This window comes from Crocodylus porosus, unplaced genomic scaffold (genome assembly GCF_001723895.1).
Source record: "Crocodylus porosus isolate Cpor-Errol unplaced genomic scaffold, CroPor_comp1, whole genome shotgun sequence".
NCBI classification, from domain to species: Eukaryota; Metazoa; Chordata; order Crocodylia; family Crocodylidae; genus Crocodylus; species Crocodylus porosus.
In genome coordinates this window covers 50,714,861-50,731,537 of record NW_017728907.1, presented here as the reverse complement: position 1 = coordinate 50,731,537, position 16,677 = coordinate 50,714,861, and the positions used below count along the sequence as shown (strand labels likewise).

Below are 16,677 nucleotides of genomic sequence, written 5' to 3'. Positions count from 1 at the left end.
GCACCATGTACGCCTTCGTGCGGTTCCTGGAGGACAACGTCTGCTATGCGCTGCCCGTCTCGTGCGTGCAGGACTTCAGCCCCACGTCCCGCCTCGACTTCGACAACCAGAAGGTCTACACGGTCTACCGCAACCCGGACGAGGTGGCAGCGGCGGCGGAGGACGAGGAGGACGGCGGCGGCGGCGGAGGCAGCCCCGGTGACTGGGGGGGAGGAGGAGGAGGAGGAGGAGGAGGCGGCGACCGCCTGCTGCTGCACAAGGCCCAGATCCTGGCGCTGGCAGGTGAGCGCGGGGCGGGGGGAGGGGCACTGCCAACGGCTGAGGGGCAATGGTTGGGGGAGGGGCAGTGGCAACGGCTGTGGGGAAACGGTTGGGGGGGCATTGCCAACGGCTGGGGGGCAACGGTTCGGGGGAGGGGCCGTGCCAATGCTATGAGGCAAGGTCAAGGTCTGAGGGACCTATAGTTGTGAGGCAGTGGTTGGTGGGAGGGGCAGTGCCAACGTTTGGGCACCCCCGGGTGCTCCTGTTAGGCCTGTGCTGAAGGCTGGAGACCGCTCCTGTCCCTGGCACCATGGAGTTGCAGCTGGCTGTGGGCTGGGGCCCAAGCGGAGTGCGTTGGGGCCTGGTGCTGGCCAGTTCGGCGGCGTCCCAGGACGAGCCCCCATCCCGCACACGCTTCCTCTGCTCTTTGTTTCTCCAGACACACTTGGCTCTTCTGCTTTTCAGGCCTCAAACCAGAGCAAACCCATCTCTTCTGTGGAGTGCCAGGCTTATTACCCGCGTTAGCGATTTGCTTTAATTGCCCTTCTCCCCTCCCCAGTGAATTTTTTTTTTTTTTCCCCCAGTTTCCACAGGAAACTCTCCAGCCCTGCAAAGCTCTGGATGACCGTCTTAGCATCTATCACATCATAGTCTAAAAATTTGGGTGCTCCAGCTCTGGTGCGCCATGAGCACTGGGGGGATTTTTTCCCTGTAGAAATCATAGTCCCGCTAACTCAGTCGGACGTTAACACATGCAGAATTACTCCCTTCCTTTTGACACCGTCACTTTCTGGCAGCTGCTTTAATTTAAATGTTTATCTGTTAGGCCAACAAATTATTTAAGCTTGAGGAAAGAAGTTCACCTTAGATAAAAGATCTTGGGAGTGGTAGATTGGCGTCCTAGTTACTGAACCAGCCTTGGCACCAGCGGCATTATCAGTAAGCTGGCTTGAAAACCATCAGTTCCTTTTAAGGGAAACAGCATTAGGAAATACTTTCTAAAACATTTCCATTGGCATGTAGCTTCAGGACTGGAGTCTGCCACGCCGACTCAACATGGAATTGTTGCTCATTTACAAGTCAGTAATAATATTTCGTATTTATATAGAGCGTTTTGCCCTGAAGGTCTCCAAAGCTAACTAGTGAGCGAGTTAAGTTACATGGTGTGTAAGTTTGGTGTCAGGTTACACGGATGTAAAATACATACAGTGACACTGATCATCAGTTGAATCAAGGAGATGGTCAACTCATCTACACAGGAGTAGGTCAGCAGCCAGTTCAGTGGGGCTTTACATAGATCCGACCTCAGGGTCAGGACCATGCTTCACATTTGCAAGTTGCTTTCTTATTTTTGGGCATGTTCCGAGAGTATCTATCAGGTTAATAGAACCTGATTTGCTTATACTTATTTAATTGGGCCTAAAAGCCGTGCCCCTTTAAAGCTTGAACTTTACCTGTGCCATGTGAGCAAATAGTATTAGCATTAGGCATTTAGTATTCCCTGTTAACAAAACTAAAAAATGAACAGCAAGGAAATGTGGAGGAAGATATACTGTAGAATACAGCAGCAGAAAGAAAGAAAAAGAAAGAGACCAACGTATTTATTTATTTATTTATTTATGTTGGGAAAAAAAAATTTAAGCTATTATTTTCAAACTTTGGCATCCATAGTTCTCAGTAGACTGCTGAGAAGAGTAATGATACTTTCCACACCTTTTATCAGACTGTCGAAACAGTACTGTTCTTTAAAGTCTTCCATAGGCACAATCCTTGCAACTCTTGGGACGAGGTGGAACACCTGTGTTCTGAAAGAAATGCTGCATCTATGAAATGGAGCATTTCTATTTAAAATGTGATGTCACAAAGTAGTCTCTGCTCAATCACAGAAAAAAAGGAAGTGGGGTATTCTGAGTATGCCCAGAAGATCACTTGACATTTATAAACTTCATGGTGTTAGAGAAAGGAATCCTAAGTACTTTTGAAAACTTTGGTAATAAAAACAACTGAAGGGATTTTCCCCCACAAAATTTCAGTACTTGAGGCAAAGGACAGGAAGTTTCACCCTGAAAGAAGGAATTGAAAGCTGAGCATTGTAAAATGAGTTTAAGTGAAAATTGTGCCCCAGCAATCTCTATTTGTAAAGTTAACAGACAGCTGGTATTTGTATAGGTCTATAGGAATAATTTCATCTACTTCTGGAATGGAAAATGATTGGCCATTCCACAGAGTATGAGTGCATTGTACAGCACTGAGATGGGATGCCTAGCAGTATGAAACTTCAGCAATTTTACGTAACAGTTACAGTGTGGCATTTAATTTCATGGAATGGGCTAGTGTCTCCATGATGATGCATACCTTTTCTCTTCCTTTTCCTTTTGGATTTTCCCTTAGAGTGCTCAGGCAGAAGGTAGGGCAGATGGCACTAGAGATTGACTAGTTTAGAGAGGCCTGAACTTTCGTAGGCAACAACCTACTTTGTCAGGTGCTAATTAGTCTTAATTTGGTTGAAATGCCCATCTCCAGTCTGTAATTTCTTCACAGTCATCCAAAGCGTTTACGGACAAAATTCTGTTATTGATTGCATATGCCCTACACCACATCACTTCTGTGGCCCTTAGATGATAAAGTGAGACTCGTTCCTGCTTCTGAAGTGGTAAGCATACCCTAGGTTAAATAAATTGAGATGCAAAAATTTCATAGTTGATTACCTTAGGCAGTGGTCATTACCAAGTTGATATGGCGTATCTTCTTATTGGAAGTACATTTTTCCTGACTACAAGAAATAGATGCATGCTTCAGGTACTGATCTCAAAATCCCTTATTCATGTGACGCAAGAAACAGACTGAGATTCTAATTTTATCTGTTTAGCTGTTATCTTACACAGCTCCAATCACATTGGTATATTTGTTTTCTCCCTATTCTTCCTAGCCCTTCGGTAAAGGCATAGCTTCCATCTCTGGTTAAAATTAGATGAACCAGTTTAATTTATTTAACAAAGTGGTGTCAGGGCCCACAGAACCCCATCGCTCAGCCCCTGATGCTGTCTCTGTTTCTCAGAGTTGACCCACGTACTGCACAGTGCATCAACTGTGTGTGCAGTCTGGGATGTAGATGGTGGAGTGGGCACCACACACCACAAGTCCAGGACCTGTGTTGCACATGGTACCTGCCCCAGCCAGTCTGGGGACTGATTGAAACGGGCAGCTCATGCACTGGATCCAGCCTGTGGGGCCAGGTGAATTTGACTTCTCCGGTTTAACATCATTTAAAAAACATTTACACTTCACACTGAAGTATTTTGATGTGTGTTTCAAAGAGATTTAATCTGCAGTGGCAGCCCTAAGTAGAATTCCTTGTGTTTTGTTTTTGTTTTCATTTTTAATTAAATGAAACTTGGAGTTGTGACTGAGGATAGTGGAAAAAGAATCTGAGAAATTAAGGCTGTCCTGTTTGTTGACGCACGGATGAGGGATCTGATGGGAGTAGCTACAGGAGGAGGAACTTGCAAAGGACTACAGTACCTGCAAGGCCCAAATCTCAGGTGCACTTAGAATACAGAGCGAGTGGTCAGGAAGCTGTTTCTGCGAAGTTGGCTTAAAGCTCCTTCTTTCATTGCTTTGATCCTGGTGCTGCTTTACATATTTCTTCCTTGTTATACTAGTAGGACCGTCTGAGGCTTGGTATGGGGTAGATTTGTCTTGCATGCTCTTGTTTTTACAAATCATGTTACTTCTCTTTGTTAATGTGGTCGTGAGGAAGCTTGTGGCATACAAACCCCTACACAGGCTTGCAGCATTGTTTTCTAAAGGCCAGAGCATGAGCATATACACATTCAGCCTCAAACCACGTTGGTTTTACTGTGTAAAGCAGCCTTTCCACACCCGGAGATACAGCTCGTGGTGTCAAGGCTAAATTTGAATATAACAGTCATGAAAAAGTAAAAGTGCACACTACTAAATTTGAGGCTTCTCCCAGTTTTTGAACTGTTATTTTAACATGGGGGGGGGGTTGTTTTTGCTTTTGAATTCTAATATAATAAAAAGCATCGGAGATATGGAGAGCTTACACAAAGAGGCTGTTTTTCTTTAGTATTTTTGTTGGTTCAGCATTTTGGCCCTAACTTGGCAAATTAGCTCTAATCTGAAAGCAGTAGCAGGTCCAAAGTGGTTTGGAGTAACCCATCACAGGATTGATTGTTTTGTGTCAACAGCTGGATATAATTCCAGTTAACAGAATTTTAAAGGCCAGGTTTTGACTGCACCAGAAGTTTTACCTGATATACTAACATATGAGAGAACTTTCTGTGCAAATCCTCTTATCCTAGAGTAAGAGTGTCGATTTTCAGTTTATCATAGACCCCTTCCAAACAGACCGGCCTACTGTCCCAGTTGCATTCTTAACTATATACTTTGCCATAATATACAGCCTTGTGCTTGTAATATAGTTAAAATAGTGGCAATGTTTCTGTTAAAACCACCAGTTTTTTAAGGTTTAATAGCTCATTTTAAATGCAGTTAATTAAAAGTATATGTAATTTCATATGGAAGCAACAGAAGAAAAAAATAGGTTGGAGAAGGGTTTGCTCCTAAGCCAACAAACATTTTCTCTATAATGTACTCTGAGTACCAGTCAGGTATTGTTGAGAGAATTTTAGCAGGCAAAGTATTTTCTTTCAGAACATTGATATCTTATAAACCAGCAGTTGTTGCGATACTGCTCCTCCCTTACCTTAATTCCTAAAGTTTGCAGATCTACTGGCTACTTCCCCATTAAAATTTTTCTCCTCACTTTTGTCTCGAAGACCTGTATGAGTCCTCCTTGATGGGTAGGTGACTAAAGAGGCTTCCTATGTAGTGTTTGCTCTGGGTCCTAGCCCTCCAGTGCAGCTAAAGTTCTCACTGCTTTGTGACCATATGTGATCATGAAACCCCATGCAGAATCTTTATTATGGAACAGTTTTTATCATGCAAAGCAACTAAACGAAGCAAGCAGAGCATTGAGTCTGTCCTTGAGTCATTTTGAATAGGCAGAAGTAGTTGGCTGTCTTAGTCTGAAGTAAAGCAGAAGGCAGGGCATGGTGGCACCTTAGAGGAGTGATTCTCAACCCTTTGAGACTTGGGGGACCCCTCATTGTACTCAATGCACTCCTCCATGACTTTTGTAAACTAAGTGGCACCCAGTTTCAAAACTAATGTATAGATTACAGTGCTTCCTTGCAGATGGCCCTGGCAGTGAGGATGGGTCACTGTCCATTCAGGGACAAGCCTCAGCCTATGCTTGTCTGCTTAGTTTATTGGCTAATCTCCTAACAAGTCCCTTATGGCACCCTTCAAAAGATCTGGCAGCACCCTGGGGTGCTGTGACACCTTGGCTGAGAATCACTCTCTTAGAGACGCTCATTTGTGGGGGCACAAACTTTTTTTAAGTGAAAGCCTACTTCAGGGGTTGGCACTGTTTTTGAGCAGAGTGCCAAAAACACCTGCAACTTCAACTTGAAAGGTGCTGGCATGCCTGGGGCAGCAATGAAGGGCTCATCTTTGTCACAACAGCCCTGGCCCTTTCCCTGGTGTATGCCCCAAGGCGCATTTGCCAAACAAAATGCCTTCATGTGCCATGTTCTGGTACCTATGCTGGAGTTGCCTACCTTTGGCCTACTTTCTCAGATGCTGATGATGTAGGCTGCCATTTATGAAAACTTAGACCAGGAGTCAGCAACCCCTGGCATGTGTGCTGAGCATGGCACACAGCCATTTTGCTTGGCACACTCTAAGCAGCTGCTGCCAGCCACAGAGCCCAGGCTGCTTCCAGCAGGCGGGCTGGGAGGCTGCAAATGGGCTGGCTGCAGCTGGGAGGCTGCAAACAGCTGCTCCAGGCACTCTGGCACTTTCCAAGGTAGACATGGGTTTTTTGGCGTTCCGGCCAAAAAACATTGCCTACCCCTGGCCTTGACCTTTCTGAACTAGTTAGTTTCTAAGGTGCCAGCTTGCCTTGCCTTCTGCTGTGAGTCAGTTTGTCACCTCATAGTGTTTACTGTCTGTAGGTTCAAAATACACTTTAGAAGGCATTTTAATTTCAACAATAATTAGATTTTGTAAAGCACTTATCACAAAAATAATCCTCCCAACACTTCCATGAGAGGAGACATTTTATTTTATCCGTAGCTATGTAGGACAGACAGAGGTATAAGATAGGGCTTCTTAAAACATCCTCCATGTATTCAGGTTGGGTTTGTTTGTTTTTTAATATATTTATTTGTGATACTGTGTTGGTTTTCAGTTAGGATTCAAGTGGGTGCTCAAGCATACTTATAATCTTTTGTGATCTATATGAGGATAGAGGGGGAAGGAGGAGTTACTCAAGGTCAGTCTCCTGGCTTAGCATAGACCAGTGATTCTCAACCAGGGTGCCATGGCACCTTAGAGTACCTTGAGATTTTTTCAAGGGTGCCATGAGGTGCTATGCAATGTTACCACTGTTAGGTGTGCAAGCATGAGTCATAAGGTAATCCAGATATTTCAAACACGAATCCATGGTATTAAAAATATTCTGACCTGTTGTGGTCTGTCTTAGAGCATTTTTTTCTTTTGCAAAGAACTATTATTTCCATTGTCAAAAAGTGAGTGCAGACTAAGAGCCAACATTTTCTGAGGGGTGCCTTGAGTCTAAAAAAGTTGAAAACCACTGGCATAGACTATGCTTCCCATGTGCCAGCCTCCTGTCTTTTCTCTGCTGGATCCTAGTTTCATAAGTTTATCTAACAAACAAGCACTGTTATATTTTCTCTGTGTAGCTGAATGAAAGTAAAAGCGGTGCTCTTAAAGAGGGAAGGTGATTCAAACACAGACCTGTATATGAATACATTGTACCAATTCTTTAATTTGAGTTTTGAGCCATTTTACTTTTGTTTGGTAACTACAGTTGGAGGTGTATGTGATCTGTGAAACTAACAGACTTTTTATTAATGATAGAAAAAATCATGATATACATTTTATATGTAGGTTAGGTGTTTTATATAGCAAGGCTTTTATCTTGCTAAACTTCCAAAATAGTTCCAAAAGGTGCTCATTACAGTGTATTAGTAAATACTCACATAATGTGAGTTGCAAAATATTTTAAGAATGACATGCTTATAGGAGAACTTGCTTCAGATTACTACGTATGTTAATATTTAGTTTCTATTTATAGTTTCGTTTGGTACTGTTGATGTAGAGTAGGATCAGATTGGTGATATCACTGCATTTTTTTTTCCTTTTAATAATGTAGTAAAAGTTAATGAAGTAGAGCCAGGCTTGCTGTATGATTTCAGGTGCAAATTAGAGTAAGACTTGATAGTTTACCTAATCCATTCCTGTATCATTTAGAATAGTTTCCTCCTATTTCACCTCTGTCATCTCACTTCTACTCTTGCACAAACCAGGCCTGATTTGATTTCCATTCTCATGAAGCAGCCAGTTGCTTCTGCTTTTCTGCCATTCTTTGTTTTTCCCATACAACTCCAAATCTTTTAAGCAAGTAGTTTAACATAGTTGCAGCTAATTCTCTCATTCTTTTTTGAATATTGTGCAGTCTACCCTCTATTCTTTCCATCTTATTGAAATTTCTCTCACCAAGGTTTTCTGGTCAGTTCCTTGAGTGCATGCTCCATCTTTGCCTGTCACTTCTTTCTTACTGCTTTTGACACTGTTGACACAAACTTCTTGTTTGACATTGTGTTCTCCCCAGACTTTTGCCACACTCCTTTTTCTTTTTCTCAGTTCTGCTTCTCCTATTTCAGCATGTCATTTTGGTATGTTATTTCCATCTCTTCTTTTTCTGTAGGCTTCACAGGGCTCTTCTCTATCTGAAACTTCATCCATTCACAAGGCTTCAACTGCCAGCTTTCACATCTGCCTTTCACTGTGAATCACTTCTAACCTGTCTCACTCCTTCCATACTTACTTTGAGCCTGCTTGACCTCCCCTCACCTGGACACGTTGCTGTCAGTTTAAACTGATGTTGGCCAGAACTTTATTTTTTTCCTTTCTTCCCCTTCCAAAAATGAGAGAGAGAGGGAGAACTGGAGAGGAAAAATAAAAACATCTTTCTTGCAATTCAGATCCAAAATCTGGAGGTTATCTGAGACGCCTGCCTTTCCTTTGCCCTTTACGTCGAGGGTTTTGTTGCTGTCTACATCACTAAACTCTTGTCTGGGTCCTTGTTGTATCCTGTCTTTATTCTGTAATCTTTTTTAGATTACACCTTTGCTCTGCCAAAAAACACTGCCAGTAGAATTAAATTCACTGCCTATCAAGCTGGCCATAGCAGACCCTTGCTGAATCTCTCATTTGGCTTCTCTGTTTATCTGAACTTACCATGTATTGAGTCACCCAGACCTTCTCTTCACCACTGTTGCCAGTGCCTGTGTCTTGTTAGCCTGTCCGAAGAACTTACAACTGAAGTAGCCCCTATCCTTCATGCCTCACCACTGTGTTTATTACCTCATGTCTGAAATTAGTTTGCAGTCTCTGTTGGCAAGGTATCCTATATCCATCTGAATTAGGAGCTATCAAGTACACTTTTGGGTGGGTTAAATGATGAAGATAAAAAAAAATAAGAATAAGAGTCTAGTTATTGCAAAGGACAGAACTAATGCAGAGGGAATGCTCCTCATACTATGGGACTGATCTGTTCAAATTACAAATGGAGCAATTGGCATGGCAGGGGGGGTTGGGGCTTACCCAGGTATATGAAATGTGCCTGAAGAAGGGATTTAAATTTCCTCTACCTGTCAGTCAAGCATCTTTGTTAAGAAGCAAGCTTTACCAGAAACTTCAGAAAAGGAAGAAATTAGCTAAACAGCACTGCCAAGCACATGCTTAGACTGATCCAAGACCTGCTGCCTCTCTTCCATCTGGAGCACAGCACTCTTCTTTTGCCATTTTCCAGGTCTTGCTTCAGAGATGGAAAAAAATTGCACTTGAATTCTGCTCCTTAAAATATTTAATTCATTCAGTCTGGACTGAGAGTCAACTCCTGAACACTAGGTTAAAGTATGAGAATGTTTTGAAGAGACATGGAGTTTCCATTTTCTGACTCTACTCCTGGATGTGGCTTTAGGATTGAGGACTTCCCTGGAGTAACCAAGAAGCTTTTCTTTTTATACAACAGATTTTGTGCCATTTTCCTCAGTTTTTCTTCTCTTGTTGCCTTCTGCAGATTTGTAATTCATGGTGCTTTTGATCCTTTGGTCAAGTAGAAGCATTTCAGGGTTAAAGCAAAGGCCCAGCCAAACAAAACAACTTTCCAAGCCCATTTCTTGACACAGCCCAACTGCTGGCTTCCTTATCTCTGTTCCCTATTGCTTCCTCAGCTGAGATGTTTTCCCCATCCCTCTGGGCACTATACAGGTTCCTCCCCCCCCACTTCTCATTCTCACTTTCCGTGCTTTCAGAGATGGCATCATAAGGTAGACACACATCCATTCTTTTTTTTTTTTTTTTTTTGCTCTCCAGCTCTGTGAGCCTAAGCCATGGGTTGTCTGGCAGTTGGCCAGGCCTCTCCAAGTCTGACTTCTTCCTCAAGCATTACAGTGAAGTAACTCCCACCATGTTCCTGGCCTTTTGAGGTTTTTTTATGTTAAAACATAGACTTTCCTTTTATTTTAGCTTGTTCTTTGGAATTAGATGATAATCATGTGAACTATGCTTCTTCAGTCTCAGGGAGCTACACGTTCTGGAACTCCTTTTTTCAGGCTGAAGAACCCCAGCATCACTCACCCTTAAACTAGGCTCAGTCCATGTCATACTTTGTTATATCCATTTTAATGCGTTTCCCTAGATGGCTGAAGGAATTATTCCATATATCAGAACAGGATAAGTAGATGCAACTCACTGGAAACATAAGGGCCACATAAGGGAACAGTGCAATTCTTAATGGGCAACAGAGTTTAAATGATTGGAGACAACTTTTAAGCAAATGAGTCATATTGCCATTGCAAGGCTTTGGGTATCTTTTTGCCCCAGAGATGCTTTTTGCTCTGATACCAACACCTCATGTTGCATTTGGCCATGAAGTTCCTACTTGTATCCATTTTGGTTTCCATCCTACTTTTGCTTCTGGCACAGCACAGGGCAGATACATTTTGTGTTAAACTCCTGGCACACACATGTCCCTTTGAACATAGCACAGCAGTGGAACTGGAATCCCATTAGAAACTGCACCAAATGCATATACACCATCCCCAAATCCCATTAACGTTAACTTTTACCGAGCAGGAGTCAGTACCCGGTACCAGAGTATGGAATGAGATGCACTTGATCTGAGCCTTAAAGACCACACACACATACACCAAGACGCTCTTTATTTGTAACACACTGGATAAATTGTAATAAGCTTAAAAAGACCTGGAAGAACAACAGACTACTCACAAAAAAATATTTTAGGTTGCTGCTGCCAAGTCAGCTGGCTACCTGAGTAAATTAAAAGTTCCTGAGGGTTGCTTTAGCTTGTGCATCCTTTTATTTTTAAACATTGTTTTAAAAAATGTAGTGCAAGTTGATCCCTTCAACCTACCTGTAGAGTCTGATAAAGTTCCCAAGGTAAATTTGGGAATCAGAATGGAAAACAGATTCTTAAAGAGGTAATTTTGAAGCTGAGAACATGGGAATGGGGTAATGAAGTACAGTCTTGATACTTTTGAGTCCCCAGTGAATGGCAAAATAATGGATTTGGGGGTTGGTTTGTTTTGGTTCAGTTGCTGAACCTAAAAATTAAAAATAAAATCAAAAACTCCCAAACAGAATCGAAGCAAACTAACATTTGGTTCAGATTTTCCCAAACTGTTTTGTCCTTCTCTAAAAGTAGGTCAGTTTCTAAATGAAAACATTTTAACCAATTAATTAAAACGTTTTAGCTTTTCTAAGTTACATTTTTAATTATGTTCATTAAAAGTGTTTGCTAAGTCTGGATCTAATTCATAAGTTGTTCTTCTCCCCTAAAACTGCATTCTTCAGCACATTTAGTATTTACTGGAAGGAAATTGCTCAGCTTTAGTCCACAGTGCACCTGTGGTTCTTGTTGGTATGAAATGGAAGTTATAACTAGCAAGTGCCTTTAGTAACCTATGCAGATTCAATTGGTTCTGTCAGTCTTGTTCTAAGGCCAGCAATTTGACTGGCTTGCGATTGGTCTGGAATTTTTTCAGCTCATTGAAGTGGTTTGCTTCAGTTTGCAAAGAAGCCCATTTGGCAAAGCAGTGTAGAGACCCTTACAATGTAGCGTTTCTATTTTGTGCCTGTTTTGAGAAGAAAGCAGGGCACTTTTCAGCAGAAGAGCTTTCAACCAAGAACTTTTTATCAAAACTATATTCACTGCAGTCATATTTTAACTTTTAATACATGTTTATTTTTCAATCACTAAAGTCTTTCAAAAAAAAATCAGTATTTCTTCTTTTCTTCTTTTCAGTCCCTCTAAATCTTTCTCCTTCCATCTGATACAAGCCTCCACCTTTTCTCTCTCCTCTTACAGACCATCTTTCTGTTCTGACTTAGTGTGCAGACAAACGGAAATGTGATTTTTTTCCTCCCCCCCCTCCAAAACAACAGTGCAGTTAGATTGCCATTTATTAAAGTGAGATATGTGTCCAAGATAAATGGGGATTGGAGAGTGATTTAAATAAAGCCTAGGGTTTGGGGTTTTTTTGGTGGGGGAGGGGGTTGTTTGGGTTTTTTTGCATCCATCTTTGTATTTATTGCTACCATCTGCATTTCATTTTAGGTTGTCTGATGTTCTCTTCTTCATCTTCTGTGTATAGTCTCTTTACATAGCTTCAGGCTATGATATTGCCATTTGCCTACAAGAGATCCATTTCTATTTGCAACAAAATGAATTGCATTCATCTGTGTAATTCATTTCTAATGAATGCCTTGCTCCTCATTAAACTGTGATTTACCTTTTGTTTCTCTTTTCTACACTGTCAACACTAACTGTTTGGAGGTCCTGTGGAGAGATGCTAATTTGAAAAAGTAAAAGTCAGTGCAACTGAGCATACTCTCATGGAATCCCTGTTGGTACTTTTAAAAATATTCATGGGACATTTCATGGATTACAGTTTGCAGGTGTATAAGAAGACTCAAATTGTTTTCTTATCCATAAGCCTCCTAATACTTGACTTCAGGATTGAATTATTCTTCCCCCTTTTCATAAGTGACTACATGATCAGACCAGTTTTGTGAACCTGCTAAGGCCTTGTCTACTCTGCAAGAATGTAAAAAATCCCCATGTTCTTTTTCAAAGGTGAGAGTTTTGTTCCAATGCAGAATTGAGTTGAGAATGCATCTTTATGATCTTGTTTAGGATACTTCAGATTTTAAAAAAAGACTTTAACTGTAAAATCTCTTTGTTATATTGACTCTGTCTGTGCTTCAGAAATAAACACACCTTTAATACTTTTCATCTGGGTTTCTTTGTGAGAAATTAATGCTGTTAGCTAGAAATAAGGATAGCATCAGTAATCACTGTGATCTTTACTGATCTCTCTTAAACTTGACTGCAGTATCCCATTTTTTTTTCCAGTCTAAGTCTTCTCCTAAACTCTGCAGAATCTCCCCAGATGTCAGTTGATATGCTGGATTGACATTACTGATAAACAGAGAGGCTAAACAGGATTTGAACTTGCACCATCAGTGTTGGGTTGATATATAACGTTGATGCACATAATTTGAAGAAAAATAAATTATTTACAGTATCTTTAACTCTTATTTTAGTGCTAGTGAGTATGCATTGATATATTTGATTGCTATCACATGCAGTTACTTAAACATTTAAAGTATTTTTAAATATACATGCTCACATAAGGGCAGATTAATCCCTGGCATACTTTCAGAGAGGTCAATGTTTGTGAGTTACATCCTGGACTAAATTTGATTTATAACATTTTAAGGGGAGTAAAGCATGGGGAAAACATATATATTAACTGGTCTTGCCTAAATCATGCAGTTTTTTGGAATTAAGAACACTTTTTGTTAATGTAACAACATTTTATTTTTAATATACATTTTAGAAGACAAAACAGACCTTGAAAACAGTGTGATGCAGAAGAAAATTAAAATCCCCAAACTCTCTCTCAATCATATAGAAGAAGCTGGGGAGGTTACAGATTATGGGGAAGAAGATGTGGAGCTTAGACACAGTAAGGTACTGAAGTCTTTCCTTTTTTTTTTTATTTTTTCCCTTTTAATTTATTTTTCCTTTTCTTTCTTTCTTTCTTTCTTTCTTTCTTTCTTCCTTTCTTTTTTTATTTCTTTTTGGAAGTACTTGGAGTACATACACACATCACAGCTTAAGAATTCCAGGCTGGCTTTCCATGTGTATTGGTGGAATTGGGTCAAGTCTGGGGGAGGGGAATGGGGTGAGTATTTTTGATTGCTTTACAGATCAGTTTTTCAGAAATGTGATTCATGTGCAGCTGAGCATTATTTTGTTTGGACAGTCTGCACAAATTTAACTGCAGATAGGGATTTTTGGAACAATTTTGTTTCACTTGAGTCCAGAATACTTTAAAAGTCACCACAGTTATATGAATGTTAAGCAGCTGTTCTCAGGTGGCACTTCATAACCTGTTGCACTTAGCTTGACAAGAGTTGAACAGGATACTGTGAATTTTTTTCGCATAAGGAGGTGGGTGCGGAGAGAAACTCAGAACTGTATCCCGTTGAGAAAAGTGCCAGTTGTCCCCTTGGGTCCCAGTGCCAGAAACCCACTGTGCAAACATATTTATGTTTTGTTATCAAATAACCCCTTTTAAACCCTGCCAACCTAGAAGAATAAAATATTGTTCTGTGGCTTCATGTGTTTTCCAGCTGCAGGAATCATACTAGTAAATGTCTATGGTGAACTGGCATTTTTTTTTTTTTTTTAGAGCATACATGGAGCAAGCATACCATCAAGTAATCTAATTTTCTGCCACATTACTTACTCATGGACATTGTGGTATGGGAATTGATAGTATCAGCTCCTTGTCTCTTAACATTTGTTTTCCTAGTATTTGCTTGGAAGTTCAAATGCTTTTTCCATATTTGGCCAGTAAGCAAGTGACTTTTGCCCATGCTGGTAATTTTAATATTACTATCCAGACCCCTTAACAGTTGTGCATGTTTATTTGTACAAGATATGGATTATTATGGGAAAGACTATAGGTAAATGGATACTGAGAGGTGATAAGAAGTGAAGCCGCTGCAATGCCATAGGAGAAGTTTAGATTTGGGGAATGGGACTAGATGTATCCTGCCTCTAATTTACATAATTCTAAATTCCCCCACAAGGCTCATAAGCAGCATTACTGTCCTAGGGCACGGATGGTTAGGCATGGAAGATTGTTAATGGAAGTCTTTTCTGTGTAAAGTTCAGAAAGAGAAGCCTTCTGTTCATGAAATACTATATGCTTCTACCATTTCCTGTGCAGTTATAGTCGACCTACAAAAACATAATCAGTACCTTCTTTCCCTTTCCCAGATAAGGAAATACAAATGTTACAGATATTGTAAATATTAAGAACCAAACAGATTTTGAAAAGGAAGGAGCCTGGGGCCTCTCTTCTCTCTTTTCTGCCCATGGCACATCCCACTCGTATATGCCTTGAGTCAATAGATCCAAGAAAGATCTCTAGCAGAAGTTTGCACGTACATTTAAATGTATTACATGCACAATAATAGTTATGGAACTAGTCACAAGAATTAAGATAAGCATTCTTGTGAGTAGCACTTGGCTCATCTTTCTGGAAAAATGAGCCTTAGTTGTTTTATAAGTTGGTGGAATTATAGTTGATATTGTGTCATGCGTTCCTGTTCTGTTAACATGGTATTTTATTGTAACATACAGAGACAAGATGGGAGGAAACAAAGTGAAGGCGCACACAAAAGCATTGAAGCAGTTGTTGCTCGCCTTGAAAAGCAAAATGGGATGAGTCTCAGTAATAATTCCAGCCCTGAGGAAACCTTTATGGAGACTTCAGAAGGCATTAACAGTATGGACGATGCTGTTGTTCCTCGGGTTCTCTATGAAGAATTGTTGAGGAGTTACCAACAGCAACAAGAAGAAATGAGACACATTCAGCAAGAACTTGAGCGAACACGAAGACAGCTTGTGCAGCAGGCAAAAAAGTTAAAGGAGTATGGGGCATTAGTTTCAGAAATGAAAGAGCTCAGAGACTTGAACAGAAGGCTCCAGGATGTTTTGCTTCTAAGACTAGGCAGTGGTAAGTGCTGAGTATACCTGGGACTGGTTTGGCTTTATTATACGTTAAAAACTCGTGATTGTAACATTTGCAAACAATAAAAACAGTGGGTAGACAGGACTTTGCATATTAGAGGTTTTTCACTAAAGCTCTATAATGCATGTCAAGCTTGACTTTTCACTAATGAAAGCAGGGGTCTTTGTGTTGGTATGATTGAGTTGGAGTTTCCATTTTAAATACATATTGCTTTAAAGGGCTGTGAATATTCACACTAAGATGAAAGATTAAATAAAAGATTTTTATCTGTGCAATATACTGATATTTTAAGAATTCTAATTTGGCACAAAGTAAAGGTATTCGGTAAATGTTTCATTTAGAGATGTGCTCCCCCTCCCACCCATTCTGATAGTTATATACAAGTAAAAAAGTTTTGGCTTCTGAAAAAGTTTTTCAGGTAATGGAAGTGCAATATGCTCGTGAATCTTCTGACACCTGCTTTAAGCAGGTATAGTACTTGAGAAATGATGGCTTGTTCATGAACGTAAAACCTTATTTTTTTAATACATACAGTCATCCATGATAAAGAAATGTACAATGCAGAGTGCAGATTTACACTGTTTGGCTTTAGGTTCCAAAAAGCTTGAGTCAGCTGCTCATTTTTTACCAATAAATATTGAACCGTTATGTTGGAATATAGTTAAACAAGTCCTTGCTGCTGGAGATGCTACAAATATGAATAACTTTCTTTACAGATACTTTCCTTGTTTATTTTTCTTTGTTAATATTTTGGTTAAGTTATGAAAGGAGCCTCGTTTGGCTACTGAAATATGCACTTACAATTTATACATCCAAGCTTTTCCAGGCAGCTCTCTGCCTGATTTTTCTGTATTGGAAATTGGATATTGTATGAAAATTGAGCAATGGACCTTTTATGTAGAGGGGCACAGATATATCAATCCGTATTGGATCAGCAGTGATAAAAGGAAAATTGATGTTATTGGAAGTCATTTTTTTCTGGCGTAGCTGATAATGTCACAGATAAATGCTGCAGGCATGCACGTAACCACTGTGCACATGGCTAGGAATGCAGCCAGGCAGCTTGGGGGGAAGGGGCCTTGTGGGGGCGGGGGGCGGGCGGGCGGGCGGCAGATTGAGGCCCTGAGCTGGATCTGGCTTGTGGAACCCTGTGATCCATCCTCTCCAA

The 16,677-nt window shown here is 40.7% G+C and overlaps 2 protein-coding genes and 1 long non-coding RNA gene across 4 annotated transcripts in view; 2 read left to right on the top strand and 1 right to left on the bottom strand.

The window, feature by feature from the left end:
* The window catches only part of LOC109307458, a 29,176-nt gene extending 29,097 nt beyond the window's left edge, over window positions 1-79 (bottom strand). The window contains exon 1 of the long non-coding RNA XR_002100268.1: window positions 5-79. This is a non-coding gene — a long non-coding RNA (uncharacterized LOC109307458). The remainder of the gene's footprint in view (window positions 1-4) is intronic.
* The window catches only part of AGBL4 (ATP/GTP binding protein like 4), a 1,420,095-nt gene that overhangs the window by 867,743 nt on the left and 535,675 nt on the right, over window positions 1-16,677 (top strand). The gene's annotated exons all lie outside the window — the stretch shown is intronic.
* The window catches only part of BEND5 (BEN domain containing 5), a 39,050-nt gene continuing 22,378 nt past the window's right edge, over window positions 6-16,677 (top strand). The window contains exons 1-3 of one of the 2 annotated variants that reach the window (XM_019531393.1): window positions 6-282; window positions 13,302-13,435; window positions 15,119-15,494. In XM_019531393.1, coding sequence (XP_019386938.1) covers window positions 6-282; window positions 13,302-13,435; window positions 15,119-15,494 — 787 coding nt within the window. The remainder of the gene's footprint in view (window positions 283-13,301; window positions 13,436-15,118; window positions 15,495-16,677) is intronic. The other variant, XM_019531394.1, reaches the window with a different exon arrangement.